This window comes from Saccopteryx bilineata, chromosome 3 (genome assembly GCF_036850765.1).
Source record: "Saccopteryx bilineata isolate mSacBil1 chromosome 3, mSacBil1_pri_phased_curated, whole genome shotgun sequence".
Lineage (NCBI taxonomy): Eukaryota > Metazoa > Chordata > Mammalia > Chiroptera > Emballonuridae > Saccopteryx > Saccopteryx bilineata.
In genome coordinates, this window is record NC_089492.1 from 248,082,326 (window position 1) to 248,100,028 (window position 17,703).

Here is a 17,703-nt window from a genome sequence, read left to right on the forward strand (position 1 = left end):
TCCCCCTGCAGTCCTAGCCCCTGGTAACCACCAATCTGCTTTCTGTCTCTGTAGATTTACCTATTAAGGATATTTCATGTAAGTGGAATCATACAATATGTAAACCTTTTGTAGCTTCTTTCAGTTAGCATAATGTTTTTGAGGTTTGTCTATGTGGTACTTCATTTCTTTTTATGGCTGAAAATCTTCCATTGGAGATATATACATATACCACAATCTGCTTATCCATTCTTCCACTGGTGAACATTTGGATTGTTTCTGCAGCAATGTTCTTTTGGTATATGCCTAGGAGAGGAATTGCTGGGCCATATGGTAATTCAAGATTGAACTTTCTGTAGAGCCATCAAACTATTTTCCACAGTGGCTGAACCATTTTACATTCCCACCAACAATGTATGAGGGTTCCAATTTATTCACATTCTTGCCAACACTTGTTGTTTTCTAGTTTATTTTTATTCTTTAAATTACAGCCATCCCACTGGGTTGGAAGTAATATCTCATTCTAGGGTTTTTTTTTTGTGTGTGTGTGTTTTTTTTTTGTTTTTTTTTTACAGATTCAGAGTCAGAGAGAGGGATAGATAGGGACAGATAGACAGGAACGGAGAGAGATGAGAAGCATCAATCATCAGTTTTTGTTGTGGCACTTTAGTTGTTCATTGATTGCTTTTTCATATGTGCCTTGACCATGGGGCTATAGCAGACTGTGTAACCCCTTGTTCAAGCCAGTGACCTTGGGTCCAAGCTGGTGAGCTTTGCTCAAACCAGATGAGCCCGTGCTCAAGCCGGCGATTTCGGGGTCTCAAACCTGGGTCCTCCGCATCCCAGTTCAACACTCTATCCACTGTGCCACCGCCTAGTCAGGCTTGAGTTATTTTTTATATATGGTATGAGGCAGGGGTCCAAATTCATCTAACTGTGGATATCCAATTGTCTTTGCAGAGAATATTCTTTCCTCAATGAGTGGTCTTGGCATGCTTACTAAAATTCAGTTGTCTATAGATGTTTGGGAGGCAGGCTCTCTTGACTCAGATTTCAGCAAATTACTTAAATTTAAACTTTTATTTTCCCACCTATAAGATGAGGAGACAACCTCTTTCTCTCAAGTTGTCAGGATAAAATGAGACCACATATGGAGAGTGTCAGCCATACTATTGGGCACATTGTAGGTTCCCCAATGAATGGTAATTCTTTCCTTGTTGCAAGAGATAGAGGCAGGGTAAACAGTGTGACATCTATCATCTCTGCTTCTTCTCTTCCCTCATGTCTCCAGGTCACAAAAGGCCCTAGATACATAGAAATGTCTATTTCTGACATTTTGATAATGGTGAGGAGGGAGAATGTGATAGGGTAAAAAAGTGCTTAGCTAGATATTCAGGCAAACAAATGAAGTACTGGCCAGTCTTTAATAATTCAATCAGCATTCAATAAACATTTACCTAGTGCTGACTTTGTGCCAGAATCTGTTCTAGGTTCTGGAGTTACAAAGGCAAAAGGCTGCTTCTACTTTTAGAGAGCTTTTAGTCTAGAGGGTGAGACAGACTGTTAAAGAGGTAGTTACAAAACAGTGTAATAAGTTCTCAGATAGAATGAAGCAGAGATTGCTGTGAGAGTGTGCAGGAAAAAAACAGTTCCATCAGAGAATTCAGGGAAGGCTTCTGGGAAAAAGTGACACTTGAGCTAGGTATTAAATGATTCATAGTAAGAAGTATGAAGATGGACAAGAGGGAAAAGTATTAGTATAGGAAGCATCATGAACAAAGCTATGATGGAGTAGAATATATGTTCTTGGTTCTAGGACAGTGGTCAGCAAACTCTTTAGTCAACAGAGCCAAATATCAACAGTACAACGACTAAAATTTCTTTTGAGAGCTAAAAATTTTAAACTTAAACTATATAGGTAGGTACATTCCTTATTGAGGTAGCACCTGCATGTGGTATTTTGTGGAAGAGCCACACTCAAGGGGCCAAAGAGCCGCACGTGTCTCGCAAGCTGCAGTTTGCTGACCACTGTTCTAGGAGATGAGAAATATTTTAGGGTGCTTGGAACATAAGCTAGGGTGAGGTTGTAGGATGAGAAAATGGTTTGACTTTATTTAGATGACTATTGGGGTCAGTGACATGGTCAGATTTATAGTTTAAAGGTTAATAGGGAGACCAGTATGGAAAATAGGTGATAGGGAAGAGGATGAGGCTGGAGATGGGGAGAAATGTAGTAGAGAGGATAAAGAGGAGGAAGATCAATAGGTGGATTTATGGCAAATCAGATACAGGAGTGTCGGAGAATAGGGGCCTTGAATGGTCCTTGGATTTCTGACTTGGGGGACTTGGCCTATGGACCATCACTCAGGTGCAGACATTGGAATGAGGAGCAAAGTCAGAGAAGAAAGTATGATGTTTGCTTTTGCAGATGGATCCAGATGGAGATATCCAGTTGACAGACTGTATGTAGGACTGGAGGTCAAAAGAGAGTTGGAACAATGGTGTCCAAAAAAAGCACACATTATTGTCTGGTTGGCTAAAGGGAGAAGTGGGTTTTATTTGTTTGCTTTGTTTTGTTCATGACAATTAAAATATTAATGAGTTTTATTTTAATATCAAAACTATAAAGAAAAACACAGCCCATAAGTCTGCTACTTAAATAACCCCTGTTGAAAGGGAGAGAGGACATATTGTCAGAAAATACCCACAGTTTAGAAAAGTATAAAATAAAAAGTACAGGCCTCCCCCAGTCCTCCACTCCCTTAACTACTGTTAACACTTTCTTGTGTTTCCTTCTAGGAAAACAAAATGCATGTATTCACTGCATTCTGTATATCCCCAAAGGGGTCCTGTGATACACAGTGTTTAAGAAGTCCATTTTATTGAGCAGGTTAACTTTCTTGTTGCTTTGCAGGCTTCCTGTGTCCTGGAGGAGCATGTCTGTAATCACTGGGGAGAGACAAGATCTCCATATCCCTAGCTCAGGTGTGGGGGCTGGCTCAGGGTAGGTGCTCAGTAAAGAATAACTGAATGAACTGTTGCCACAGCTTGGAAAGTTGGAGGCCTTTGCCTGTAGTTCCAGTTGGTTAAGTGACTTATTCAGCAATTGTTTCAGAGTCCTGGCTAAGTGTGCAGTGTTGTGTGCATGTGCATGTGGTGAGAGAGGAAGGGCAAAGGACCCAGCTCTTGGACTCACTGAAGGGTAGAGCTGGAAAGGCCAGCGATATTCTTCCACCTTCTCACTTTTTGAGGGGAAAACTGAGGTCCAGGTTGAGGTTATGATTTGCCTAAAGCCACAAGGACTTGAACAATTCATAGGAAGGAGTATGAATATGGACAAGAAGGGAAAATGTTAGCATAGGAAATGTCATATACAAAGCTGTGAAGTATTTAAGCCACGACTGGAACTTCAGAAGGAGCACCTGGTAGCATATTGGAGGTGTTGTTAGCAACTCTCATTCCTTTCTACTTCTTCCGCTCCTGCCATAAAAGTAGCAATATTCCCCAACTCTAAATCTCCAAACAGAGGCAAGATTTTTCAGATGCCCTATGCAGGCCTTGACCCAAGCCTGTGTATAATGTGCGGGGTTGGTTGATATCTTGTACCTACTAGAGGCAGCGTGGCTGGTGTAGGAGGAGAAGCACTGAACTGGGAGGTGGGAACTTGGATTCCAGTGCCAGCTCTGCCACACTCACCATGCTGTTGTTGGGCCAGTCACATCTTCTCTGCATGTGGGGTGGGTCTAACTCAATCTCCAAGGTCCTTCCTACCATTCTTCCTCTCTAAATGTAATATGCTATATTTAATCAATTATAGAAAATCAATTTTTAGGATTCTGTGATTCTAAAATCCTGGTTTTTGAGGATTCTAGGGATGCTGCTTAAGGTATATAATTCTGTGCAGAATGCTGTGTTGTGAAATCTGTCAACATACATTTTTTAATTTGAGACCAAGGCCAAAGAGACCAGACCCTTACTTTCAGAGTGTGAAGCCACACAGAACCCCAAGTCACCAGCAAACAGTGCAGAGGAGGCAGGCGGAGAAGAAACACAGGGACCATCTCAGGGCCTTGCTGGGCCCTCCAGCAGCCTTGGCAGATATTTTGGGCCTGGGTGAACAACTCTGTTTTGCACAGGAGGAAACTGAGGCTCAGAGAGAAAGGAACTGAGCCACTGCTTCCAGTCGCCCTAAGTCTTGTTCTTTGTCCAGTGTTCTTTCTACACATTGGGTAGGGCTTCCTGCGACACTGCTGCCTGTGAGGGGAGCCCAGAATGCAGGGGAACCGGATTCCAGGCTTCAGAGGAACTTGGACGAGTGGGTTTCAACCCCCAGGGCTGTAAGGCTCTCCTAGGAGCTCGCTAAAAATCTAGAATCTGGGGCCCCACCCCAGGCAGATTCACAGATTCAACTGGAATAGTTTCTAGTTGAGTTTCTGGATTCTGTTTTTGTTTATTTACCTTTTATCCTTGGAGTTTGAGACCCTCTAGCCAGGGCTTCCCCCCCCCCTGGTAAAAACAAACAAACAAACAAACAAACAAAACACCACTAAAACAGAAACATAAGAAGACTTCGGTTCCCAACTTTGCTTCTAACTCGCTGTGAAATCTATGCGAGCTCTCAAGTGAGCGGGCTGGGTTTTGCAACAAAAACTTTAAAGCAGTTTCACATCCATTGCCTCCCCCTTAGCAGGTTTCACCATTCGCATCTGAGAAGAAAACTGACAGGGACAGGGGAAGGGTCCTGCCCCAACTATTAGGAGAGATGGAAACAGAGCCGGTTCCCTGACGTCCAATTCTCTCCGCCGCCCAGGTCGGGCCAGTCCCAACGACAGAACCCAGCCTCTGTCACCCTGCGGCGCCACCCCGCCGGCCTGGCCCACTCTCCGGCGGGAGGTCGGCGGACAGCGCAGAGCTTTGGTGGCTACGGCCTGTCAAACCCTCCGCGGAGCCCCGCCCAGACCCCCGCAGGCGAGGAGTCCCCGCCCTCGCGCCACGATTGGCCTCGGCAGGGCGGCCTCAGCGAGCCAGTGGTCGGAGTGGCTGTCGGGCAGACCTTGGCCCCGCCCCCACACCGGGGTGCCGTCCCGCAGGACGCCGCGGCCGCAGCGCCGGGTGCGGGGGCTGCGGCGCCAGTAGAGGCGCGGCGAGCCGTGCGCCCCGCGAGCTGCTGAGGCAGTGGAGAGGTGAGAGGGGGCGCGGCCCGTGGCGCGGGGTGGGGGCAGGCGCTCGGGGCGGAGATCCGGGGCTGCTGTCCTAGCGACTCAAATCTGGAGAGTTTTGGGATGGCGCGGGCAGCACCACGGGGAAAGGAGAGTTTGGGGTCCCCGGGCCCTCGTTCCAGGAGGGATGATGAGAGGGCCGAGGCTCTGTGGATTGGCACGCAGCGCGCGTGTGTGTGAAGTGTGAGCCAGTGCGGTTGCTAGTGTTGTTCAGTGTCTGAGAGGGTGAAAGAGAGAGTAGTTTGGTACGTTGTGTCCCCGAGTGTGCATTTGCGTGTGTGTGTTGTGCGTGGGAGTGTGCGTGCATGGGCGTTAATAATTGTGCGGATTTGTGAGCGCGAAGGGTACAGTTTCTTGGCTGCTTGTGGGTATGTGAGCCTCGGTGTGCCTGTGATGGGTTCGCCTCGCGGGAGTGAACGCCCATCCTCGGACTCCCAATTTCTCAGCTTAGGTGGTCCTGGGTGAATCTTGGAGGTCTGCTCCTGGACTTGTGGGTGCGCAGTTCGCGATTCCTGCGCGCAGCCTGGTCCCAAAGAGTCTCCGAGGCCAGAGCCCTGCCCCAGGAATCCTTGTTGCCACCCACTCCCTTTCTTACCGGGTGACGCAGCACAGGCGCTCTTTCCTCTCCAGGCCTCAGTTTCCCTATTCGTCTAAGGAGGGCTGGTGTTAGTGGAGGATTTGAGTGGGAGGGTGGCGGGACTTCGGAGGCTGCGCTTTGACGGCGAGCAGCTGGGGCCCTCTACTCTCCAGGGAAGAAAAGCGTAAGCCTCTCCTGCGCACAGAAGGGGCTTTCACCCAAGATCAGGTGGGTTAGTTAGGTTAGGGTAAGTGAGGTGGTGCTAGCCTATTTTAGAGTAAGGAATAAACCGAGGAGTGGTGACCTGCCCAACATTCGGCCGGGGAGGTGAAGGGAGCCGCTCCCCTTATTCTAACACTTCTGTGCTCTCTCCTCTCCCCAGGAGCCCGGCGCGACCCTCATCTGTGCGCCCCGCCCCGGCGCCATGCACTGCGAGGTGGCCGAGGCGCACTCAGACAAGAGGCCAAAGGAGGCCCCCGGCGCTCCAGGTCCCGGCCGTGGGCTCGCAGGCCTCGGCGCGCACATGGCTTTCAGGGTCACCGTGGGCGGTGGCGGCTGTGGGGATGGGGACTCGCGTGACCTACTGTCCCGGCCGTCTGCGCCACCGCCTCGCGCTCACGACCTTCTCCGGCCCCGAAGTCCCCGAGACTATGGTCCATCCAAGGCTGCGGCCATCGGGAAGGGTAAGTCTGGCCCTGCCAACGTGCCCACGGGCCGCGAATGTGGAGAGATTTGATCTGCCTGCCATCGCCACCGCACACCTTTGTAAGAATCCTCCGGAAAACTTGGTGGCACTTCTCCGGAGGTCATCATTTTCTCTCGAGTTGTTTGGAACTAGCCTGTCATTCTAAAGGGATGCCTGTTTAGGAAGCATCTAATTTAAACTCAAAAAGCCTATTTTGGGGAAGTGTGTTTAGAAAGGTCAGGTTCCATAATTTTGCTTCTGTATGTTTCTGATAAAATTTGTGTGAAACTTGTCAAAATCTTCTTGTACCATATTATAAATTGGGGTGAGTAGCCACTGGAGTGTCTTTTCTCTCGGAGCTGGCTGAAGGCATATTTTGAAGTATTCCTGTCTCCTTAAATAAACAAAAACCAGAGGCTTTCAGAAAGACCCTTCCCTCTTAGGATCTCAGTTTCCCTATCTGTCAAGGAAGGCGTTCATTATACCAGATGATTTCTGGATTCCTGATGGAAAATTTTTGAGTCTATGATTTAGCCTGAGTCAAGTTCTTACTTAAAAAGTTGCTTTTCTGTACTTGATGATTCAGAAGCACAGTCTTTGGTAAAAGGTTACTTTGCAATACTCTTCTTCTATCCAGTGAGGCCAGTAGGTTTAAGGTACAGGCCCCAGTCTAGTTTCTGGGCTCAAAGTTAGTGATGATGCCAGAATTCTCATGAACATGTTCTCATCATGGTTAATTATTATTGAGCCATTATTTATAAGTTTCGTGGCTGACAGATAATTAACCAGAAATTGGGGAAATTGTTAAGGCTCTGTGCCACCTGCCCCCACCATTTCTTCCCCCCACCCCCAGGAGAAAAGAACCAAGGTTTTGAGCTTTCATTATTTTGGGATTTGGGGCCTCTTGGTTCTACTTTCAGATGACTCTCAAGGAAGGCAAAAACAGTTTTCTTTTATCACTCCTTTAGCATCATCAGCCCCAGCAGCTTAGGGAAGGTAGGGCAGCTTACTTTTAGAGATGAGATCGCCTGGGTAAAAAATACCCAACTTCCTAATTCAGGGACTGGCAAGATGAAATAAACATAAACAGTTTTTTTTCTTTTTAATGAAAACACCTGACATCGTAGGAGAGCACTATTTCTTATTTTAAACGTCAGTCTTTTTTTCCAAGAGACAGAAATCATATTTCAGAGGAAAGATATGGAAAAACTACCTTTAGAGTATTAGTGCTGATAGAACATATGAGATGCTCTTATACTAGAGAGAGAGGAGTTCCACGCAGCAGGACGTGAGTAATGTTTGCTGCCCTGAGCAACCTGGCTTGCCCCATAAACAATCCTTCCTTATCATTTTTAATTTAAAAAAAATGGGCCCTGGCTGGGTGGGTCAGTGGATAGAGCGTTGTCCTGGCACTCTGAGGTTGTGGGTTGGATCCCTGGTCAGGGCATAAACGAGAAGAAACCAGTAAGTGTATTACTAAATGGAACAACGAAGTAGAGTGTGTTGATGCTTTTCTCTCTCTCTCTCTGTCCCTTAACCCCCTTCTCTCTCTCCCCATTCCTCTCTCTGTCTCAAAATCAATGGAAAAAAAAATTTTTTTTTAAATTGTAGTTGTCATCTGAAAATGGATCCACAGGTTTAGTGAATGTCTACCAAACATAGCCTTTGTTCTAAGCCATGGTTAGAGATCTTTCATCTAGATGCTTTGTATACGATCTTCCTCTTCCCTTTTCCAAACCTCAATTATTTTTATCCATGTACTCCCCCCCCCCAATGTCTAAAACATGAGATTTTAAAATTAGGATTGTATTTGGAAAGGGCAGGAGAGGATAAAAGGATGGGAGGAAGAACCTCTTTCTTTGTGCCATAATATGATCGTCTTGTTACGCTTTTTTAAAGAGGCTTCTGAACTGTTTTCTTCAGTCTACGGCCAGGCTGGTAGGGTAGGATTTATTAAACCCACTTGAAAGTTGATGAAACTGAGGTTTGAGGATGGGGGAAGTGTTTCACATGTAAAAGGCTACCCAGCAGGTCTGAGTGGGATTCCCAGCCAACCCATTGTCCGTGGACTTAGACTTGAAGAGGTTTCCAGAGGTTTCTGACCTGGTCTCTGTCTGTCTAGGCAACTTATTTCTCACAAGTGGCCTGAGAGAAACTCCGAGCTCTGGCAGCCCTCTCTTAAAGTGCCGTAAGGAAACGGCACCTTGTTACTGCCCGTATTCCCACCCAAATATTCCCCCAACCACGTAACCCTTTGAATGTTCGGTATTTAGATCCAAGTCTGAGGCTTATTGGAAACAGACAGATAGAAATACCAATTGAAAAATATTTATTGACTGTGCTGAAAATTGTAAGACCCTGCTACAGATGATCTGTGGGACCTCGGGGGAAGTTATTTCATTCTCTGAGCCTTAGTTTCCTCATTTAAAAATCTATTGGGAGCTTTACTGTAAAAGACTGAGGAGAGCTAGTGATAGAGTGTGAAAGGGCCGCCTCGGTGCCTGAGTATTTGGGGAGTTTTCTCTTGTAATGTGTTTAATGTTCTCAAAACTCTGGTTTTTTATTTGCATGAGAGGTAATACTGCTTACCTCTTAGGGTAAACGAAACAATGGTTTTGAGAATTCTTTATGAAAAAGGTAGGAGTTTCTTTTATTAATTCGTTCAGGGCATCATGGTAGAATCAGTGATGCTTGAAATAAAGGAGATAAGATGAAGAGGGACAGAGGTTTGATTTTTAAATGTTGACTGTGAAGAGCACTAACTGGTGTGCTAGCCAGGGGAAGCTGAGAGGAGCCAAGCTTCACGTCTTTTGTGGCCACTGCTGCCCAGTGACCTGAGAGAAGACAGTATTGCTTGGTCTGGAATCAGGTTTCAAATGATCTGCCTTCTGCCTTGGACAGACCCTAAGCCGAGGAAGGGAGCGAGCTCTTGAATCCGGCAGCTTATCTGTAAATGTTGGGGTCCTCTGTGTTCCCAGATCTGGAGTCAGGAGGCACTGGGGATGGTGCGACGTCATGGACTAACATTATCATCATTTACAATAAGAATCATGATCTGTTTATGGCAGAGTCCCATTTATCCAGATTCCAAACAGCTGGAAAGGCCAAATTACCAGATGCTGCGTTTTTCTTTTTTATTATTAAACACCCGACACTCTGCTTTTGGAAGTCCTGACAAGCAAAGAAGGTAAACATCTGGGCTTTATGGAGGCGGACAGCTTTGTGGCGATGGCCTGATGACTCTCATTCTCTGTGCACGGAGCTTTACAGTTTTCTGCGTGTGTTTCCACACACTCTCTCATCTGCCCTCACGCCAGCTGCGCTCTGCCTACCTTGTGGGCTGTCGCGGGGGAGCAGATGTAAAGCACAACGCAGGCTGCAGAGTGCTGGGTGGCTACTCGCTTATTACTGCGACTCCCATTTTATAGATGAAGACATTAAGGTCCAAGGATGTGCTCAGAGCTACGGACAGTAAGTTTTCAATGTTTCCTGTTGCAAATATTTATTTCTGGTTCTACAACTATTACCTTCTACATGTGTGTGCTGTCGGCCAAGAGCTGGTGTTCATCATGGCCTCCCAGTCATTCCCAGAGAATTAAAAAAAAAAAAAAAATATATATATATATATATTTGTTTTGAGTCTTTGGAAATTGGTAACTAGTATTTATACTATCATTAGAAAAAGTCTTAGTTTACCAGATGAGTCTATTTGTCTAGAGTTATTGTTCCCAGACCAGACCAGATAATAAATACATTTTTTAATTCACAGAGACTCACTGGGCCCTTTTCACTGTGCACCGAGACGGGATACATCCTAGCAATAAAAAGGGGCTGATGATCATGACAAATATGGACTCTGCCATTAGTAAACAGCCGTCATAACATGGCTGTAAAATGCCAAAAAAGAGTCAACCTTATAACTTAAAAAAAAAAAAAAGCTAGAGCATACACACATACATTTTTAAAGGAAAACAAAAAAGGACAGCAGTTGTAGGTTGTGCCTGGACATCAGGGCCTGCTGGTGGTAGAGAAGAAACATGATGGCTTTGGGGTGTTACCTGGTGGAGTTTGTTCATATGAATCAGAAGCCACCCTGATGTTCCGGGGAGGCTTTGAAGGGGCTAGCACATTGTAACAGAAAGGTATGAGTTATTTTGAAAGCATTTACCCCCTCCGGCTCTGGTGGGCAATTTGCTTGCATTTCATCCATTTTAAAGTGCTGGTCCTGTGATCCGGAAATAATCAGATCCAAATTTTTTCAGTGCTTGAGATTTCAAATAAGGGGGAGAAAAACCTGCTGGCCAAATGTCAGACTGAATGAGACAAAGAGAAACATGTATGTGTGTGGGTACACAGATGAGATAGGCACATGTATGTGTGTGGGTACACAGATGAGATAGGCACATGTATGTGTGTGGGTACACAGATGAGATAGGCACATGTATGTGTGTGGGTACACAGATGAGATAGGCACATGTATGTGTGTGGGTACACAGATGAGATAGGCACGTGTATGTGTGTGGGTGCACAGATGAGATAGGAACATGTATGTGTGTGGGTACACAGATGAGATAGAAACATGTATGTGTGTGGGTACACAGATGAGATAGGCACGTGTATGTGTGTGGGTACACAGATGAGATAGGCACGTGTATGTGTGTGGGTACACAGATGAGATAGGCACATGTATGTGTGGGTACACAGATGAGATAGGCACATGTATGTGTGTGGGTACACAGATGAGATAGGCACATGTATGTGTGTGGGTACACAGATGAGATAGGCACATGTATGTGTGTGGGTACACAGATGAGATAGAAACATGTATGTGTATGGGTGCACAGGTGAGATAGAAACGTATGTGTGTGGGTGCACAGGTGAGATAGGCACATGTATGTGTGTGGGTACACAGGTGAGATAAGCACATGTATGTGTGTGGGAACACAGATGAGATAGGCACATGTATGTGTGTGGGTACACAGATGAGATAGGCACATGTATGTGTGTGGGTACACAGATGATATAGGAACATGCTGTGTCTACAGTCATAAAAGTTACATAGCCGACAAATCTTTTATAGACATAGTGGAAATATTCCCAAAGATTCCTTAAGAATCTTGTTCGGCTAGACTTTCTTTCCCCTTCTTGTTTCCCCAGCTCTCTAGAATCTAAGATTTGGCATGCAAAATGGGAAGGGACCATCATAGGAGATCATAACTTAATTTAGGCTTAGTTATTTCTGAGGTCTCAGGACCTTTTTAGCTGTGGAATCGTATTGATAGGCTGTGTTGCTCTGTCTGTGATTAAAAAACGTTAAGTCTCTTTATATTTTGTGGTCTTCCCTCAGGCTTGTCCTGAAAATAACCAAAACCCACCCCATCTTTGAGTTACTCGTCTCCCTGTGTTACATTTGCGTGAGAAGCTAAGTGAGCCAGCACACTTATTTTTACAGTGCGTTAAAATCTCATTACAGGCATAAATGCACAATGAATCATTTAAAAAAATATATTCTTATGTTCGTTGTTCTGAATGTTGCATAGTTATCATTATTTTCTTCAGTTTTATTTTGTGGAGTTTGGCTAGCATCTGAGAAAAGGGGAGAAACTAAAGTTTGGAATACGGTTTGATATCCATTTTGGGGTAGGATTAGGGAAAAAAACCCCAAGTAAATCAATATCGACTTTATTTGTAAGTTGACCAGTGACTGTCGCTAACTGTGGTTTTTATGTAGAGAGGGTAATTTCCCTTCTTTCTCTCAATTTTCTTGGAAAGGAATTCCCTGTATTGAAGCCCATATGGTGGTATTTCAACCACCTCACCTTATATATATCATTATAGTCAAAGTTAAATTATAGTAGTAGGTAGTGTACTAATTATTTTTCCTAATACAGATTTTAGTTACAATTAGTTTGGACCTAGAGAGTTGTGTTGATTCTTTTGGTAGGGGGTAGTTTATTTTTGTGTTTAAAGAAACAAAGACACTTAGTGCAAGGGGGAGAAGAAATGAAACAAACTCTGCAATGGGTTTGGAAAAATTCGACTGCCTTATGCAAAGAGCACAGCTGTAGTGCCAGGGCCAGTAAAAGGAGCACTCAGAGAGATTTGTGCTGCTCGCCTTCACTGTGCTAATGATTCTAGCAGTTTAAAAACGGACTTCTTGTTTATCAGCAGCCGCTGCCCAAATTAATAGTTTACAATGAGAGGGAAAAAAAGTGCTTTCAGCTTTAGAAGCAAAGTCCGGGACTGATAGCTGAGTTACTGAGTAAGAAAAGAAGAAAAGAAAAAAAAAAAAAAAGAAAAGAAAAGAAAAAAAAAAGAGGGGGGATGTTTTGTGGCTGCTTTGGTCTCCCAAAGCTTTATTTATAGGAAACTGAAAGAAAACAGAGGCTTGGGATGGGATGGGGGTGGAAAGAATACAACAACCCTAACCCAGTAGTCTCAGAGCTTAAAATCATTTAAAGCATCTGTACCCCCACCCCCCTCCAAACCTTCCCTGTCTTCCTCTACACTTAAAGGGTTATTCCTTCAGAAGGTTTCTGGCTGGTTGTGGTGGATTGTGTTAGCGTTACGAGCTGTGTTTTTAAACTCAGCATTTGAGTCAGATGCACTGAGAGGAGACCTTCAGCCTGCTAACTGAATAATGCATTTCCTGTATGGCCTGAATTTATTTGGTGGTTATGGTTGGGCCTGTCTGGAACAAACACATGTGCCTTTGTACAACCTCAGTGCTTGTGGACCATGCCCTTTGCTTTGAGCCTTGGTTTGCACATCTGTAAAATGGGAAGCAGTTCGATGGGATGATCCCGAGGCCTTGCCTGCTCTGCTCTTCCAGGATTCCACAGGAACTGGTCTGGGAAGGTTGGTAAGGATCTAGGGCATGCATGGACAGAGGCCACCTTGGTCTCAGGTCATGTTATAGACTTGACCTCTCCTTGGAACCCTTCTCTCTTGAAGCTGACCACAGAAGAAACAGGCAGAGGGAGGCCAACCAACCTTTAATGAGTACCTACTCTGTGCCGGGACAATACTTGATAGCTGTGATTGTATTTAATAATAATAACACTATGAAGACAGAAGGCCTTACTGTAATTTTACAAATGTGGGAGCTGAGGCTTGGAAACGTTAAGTGATTTGTTCTAATAATGAGCTATTATTTAATTCACAGCGATTTGCTGTGCAAGCAGTGAGAGGTAGAGCCTGGGATTTGAACCAAAAGCTCTGACAGCAAAGCCGGTATTTCCCCCCTTACAGCACAGTGCTCGCAAGTGGCAAGAAGTCGCCGTTGTGTAGAGTGTGTGCTGAAGCTGGGGGAAAGGCGGCAGAAGGCTACAGACTGGCCCAGACAGCCATGACCCAGAGTAGCACTTCCTGAGTCTCAGCTAACCGGGGAGATGTTCTACCTCAGTTTTCGCTCTCCTCACTGCCCTACTGCAGACATGTGCGGAGGACAGTGGTTCCCAGTTGTGGCATGGGGTTCTCAGGCAAGTATTCTCTGAGGCTATGAGGCGTCCCCTAGAAGCACCCCCTCTCAGAAGCTGTGGCACACACAGACCCCATCGGTTAAGGCAGGTTCTAGTCTCTGAGTCTTTCATGCAGTTTGGAGAGGCTCCTGGCCCAGGGCCCTGATGGCAGTCTCCCTTCTACTGCTCTGGAGACATCGGTTTTAAGAGAAGCTCACATGATCCCCTCCACACCTGGCGTGTCGAACGCATGCTTCACTCACTGGGCATGGTTGCTCGAGATCTATTAATAATAATTTCGTATTAAATGCGTGATGGGATGAAGAGGGGCTTGGGAGGGAGAATGGGCCAGAGATCAGAGTGAACTTCAGAATTTGTGGGAAATGGGTCTTTTGTGTCAAATGATGAATGAACCGAATGACCCCCTTTGGAAGGAAAAGGTCCCCCTGCCGGTTTGTGTTTGTGGCCTTGCATAAGGGCAAGTGCGGTTGTGAGAAGGTATGTGTGGACATTCTCAAGGAGTCGTACATATTCTGAAGGTAAAGTTGCAGGAGTCTTTATTGCCCACAGCTTCTTTGCCTTTGGACAGGGAGGCTGGGTCTGGGAGGGGGAGAGTAGGAACAAGTATCAAGATGCTCCTGGTTGTGATGTGGCCCAGCCTTTTCCTATTTGTGCCTTTTAGCAACAAGATTACTCTTTCAGATATTGTTGCTTTTGTTTTTAAATAACAGGTCTGATGGAAAATAAGGCTTTAGCAAGAAACCAGGGAGTATTATAAACCCAACTTAAAAAATACAGATCCCATTTGCTGTTTTAAGCTCTCTGGAGGGCTGGAGATTGGGTTTATTTTGGAACGTTGCTGGACTATATGAATTACTTCTCTGAGGCTTGGGTATTTAATACCTAGTAGAAGTTTGTGTAAGAGTTGATGATGTATTTTGCCGACTTTCCAACCTTGTAAATAAATTACACGTGCCGGCAGAGGCTGCCAGGTTCCACTGTGTCAAATGCAGCTTAATTTTTATCCCAAACCACTTAATACTTTTGTCCTAGCGAGTAGAGAATGTTACGGGGTTCTGCCCAGCAGCGGGCCCATTCCAAGATGTAGACGGCTTCTGCGCCTGTGAACAGGCCTCCTTGGATTCACCGATCTTGACACAATTTTTGGTGGTTAAGTAGCTTCAGCGCTCTGAAGTTCAACCCTCCGGGCAGAAAATGATAATATAATTTTAAGTATATCGTAAAAATGAAACTCGATCGCTTCCACTCCCCAAACCTGTCTCACTCCTCTACTCTCTAGAGAAATCGGCTGTAATTGTGTATTTAATCTCAAGACTGGCTGTGCCTTTTATATTATTTGAGTGCAAAGCCCAGGTAATAACGTTGGCATTTCCAGTGTGAAACAAAATAGGGTTTCTAATTTGGAGAACACTATTAAATATTTCATGCTTCAACCAAACTCAATTCTTTTTTTCCTATAATAAGTTTAAATATTAATTCTCTGGAATGTCAGATGCCTAAAGCTAGGCATTTAGTGATCTGCAGTTTCAAGTATCGCGAAGAAGGTTTATGAAACAGGATATTTCTCTGGGAGGGATGAGTAGTGTGTTTCAGAGATATCTGAATTCAAGGCAGCGTCTTCTGATTTACTTTTTAAAGGGAAAAGGTCATAAAATAAGTTGCTTTATGTGCTGAAGGATTAAGTGGCTTAGGCTGAAATAACAGCAGAGACTTTACTGTTCCCCCCCCCCCCCCCGTTATATTTTAACAATGCTTTTTGAGGGAGGGAGTGGGTCATTTCCCCCCCTCCGCCTGCTTGTCTCCTCCCCCATCACCCCCACCAACCCTCAACCCCCCCAAGCCAGATGGCTTTAATTCTAAGCAAATCCCACGCTGAGGCCAAATGATTGATCAAACAGTCATTTGTACTTACGTAGCGCTCTTTGTGAGAATATCTGCATTGGAGCTTCTTGCTGGGGTAGGCTCATCTTTGGGCCTTCAAATGGTTGATTTCCAGCATATCCAGGGGCTTGGAGAGGTGAGAGTATAAGGGTGGGTGGAGAGCAAATATTCCAGACCTTGAAACCTAGGAACTCCTTGCATAAAATCCTTCTGTTAATTCCCATCCTTGATAGCAAGGGTATTCAGGTTTTCTAAATGTAAGGACAAAAATATTTCCCTTGTCCACATGATAGCAGTTACGATTTTAGTATCTGTTGATGGAAAAAAAAAAATCTAATGAGGTTACCAGTTTTAAGAGCTCTTTTAAATAGATTTGTATTTTATTACCTCCTCACACAAGTGTAGAGACATCGATTGGTTCTACAGTCTTTGTGCATGCTTTAGTACTCTACCCTGAACTACAGCTTGGCTTGTAGATTGGCAGCCTGTTGGCCAATGGGAAGAATCTTAGCCTTTTTATCTGGCAGACAAGGTTTTCCTCATGTCCAGCTAATGCCTGCTTGGCTAGTTCTCAAGTAGCATCAGACTTCTCCTTGTGCAACTCCAGATGTGGAATTTTCTCTTTACCTGTCCTTCTGTCCTTCTATTCTGTGAGCTTCTTTTTATTCATCTTTATGCCTCCTTAAATCATTTTTAGAACAAGTTGGAAAATAAATAGTGGATATTCAAACACTCATCTTTGTACCCTTATGTCCAGTATGAGGTCTGGCACAAAGTACACATGTGAGAAGAATATAGGGGGCTCATTGAGGCTGTGGGTATGGAATCAGGACCCTAGGTTCAAATTCTGTCTGGCTCAGGGAACTAAGCAAGTTACTGAGCTCTCTGAGTCCCCATATCCCTATCTGTAAAATGGAGGCAATAATAGTAACGATCTCAAAAGGCTGTTATGAGGATGAAATGAGTTAATACATGTACATATAAGCACTTAAATGAAGAGATTGGCACATGATATAGTGCTTAATTAACGTTGGGGTTATTATTATTATTGTTATTGTTACCATATTAATGTTTGGTAAAGAAAATGCTTGGGCCTGATCTGTGGTGGAGCAGTGGATAAAGCATTGACCGGGAACACTGAGGTCACTGATTTGAGGCCCTGGGCTTGCCCAGTCAAGGCACATGTAGAAGTTGATGCTTCCTCTCCTCCCACCTTTTTTCTCTCTCTCTCCCCCCTCTCTCTAAAAATGAATAAATAAAATCTAAAAAAAAAAAAAAAGACCCACTTGGTAGGGTCTTTTTTTCCCTCCTTTCCACCAGACTGATTCCTGCTTATTCTTTTTTTTTTTTAATTTTATTTATTCATTTTTAGAGAGGAGAGAGAGGGAGAGAGAGAAACAGAGAGAGAGAAGGGGGAGGAGCAGGAAGCATCAACTCCCATATGTGCCTTGACCAGGCAAGCCCAGGGTTTCGAACCGGCGACCTCAGCATTTCCAGGTCGATGCTCCATCCACTGCGCCACCACAGGTCAGGCAACCTGCTTATTCTTTAAGACCCAGCTGAAGTGCCGCCTCCTTCAGAAGCCTTCCCTAGGCCAGGTTATGCTGGGGCTCTGGCACCCTCTGACACTTATCCTTCTTTCTGCTGTAGCACTGGTGGTTTTCTCTGTGGTGGTTTTTCTATATATTCATGTGTCCTTGGGGACAAGGGCAGAGTCTCATTGTCCCACACTCCATGTGCCCAGTATAAGGCCTGGCTCAGAGTGGGTGTCCAGGAAGGTTGGGAACCTAGTTCCTGCTCTTTAGGAACATATAGCTTGTCAAGGAGGGATTGAGTATTATATTCTTTTTTCTAATAGGTTGAACACATGGCAAGCTCTCA

General features: G+C 44.9%; 1 protein-coding gene across 7 annotated transcripts in view; it reads left to right on the top strand.

Annotated features, from left to right (window-relative positions):
• Positions 1-5,026: 5,026 nt before the first annotated feature.
• The window catches only part of GLIS1 (GLIS family zinc finger 1), a 265,940-nt gene continuing 253,263 nt past the window's right edge, over positions 5,027-17,703 (top strand). For 6 of the 7 annotated variants that reach the window (XM_066264998.1, XM_066265001.1, XM_066265002.1 and 3 more), the window contains exons 1-2: positions 5,027-5,162; positions 6,158-6,458. In XM_066264998.1, the coding sequence (XP_066121095.1) occupies positions 6,200-6,458 (259 nt within the window). In that variant the 5' untranslated portion in view covers positions 5,027-5,162; positions 6,158-6,199. Of the gene's footprint in view, positions 5,163-5,897; positions 6,004-6,157; positions 6,459-17,703 lie in introns of those variants that run through there. The other variant, XM_066264999.1, reaches the window with a different exon arrangement.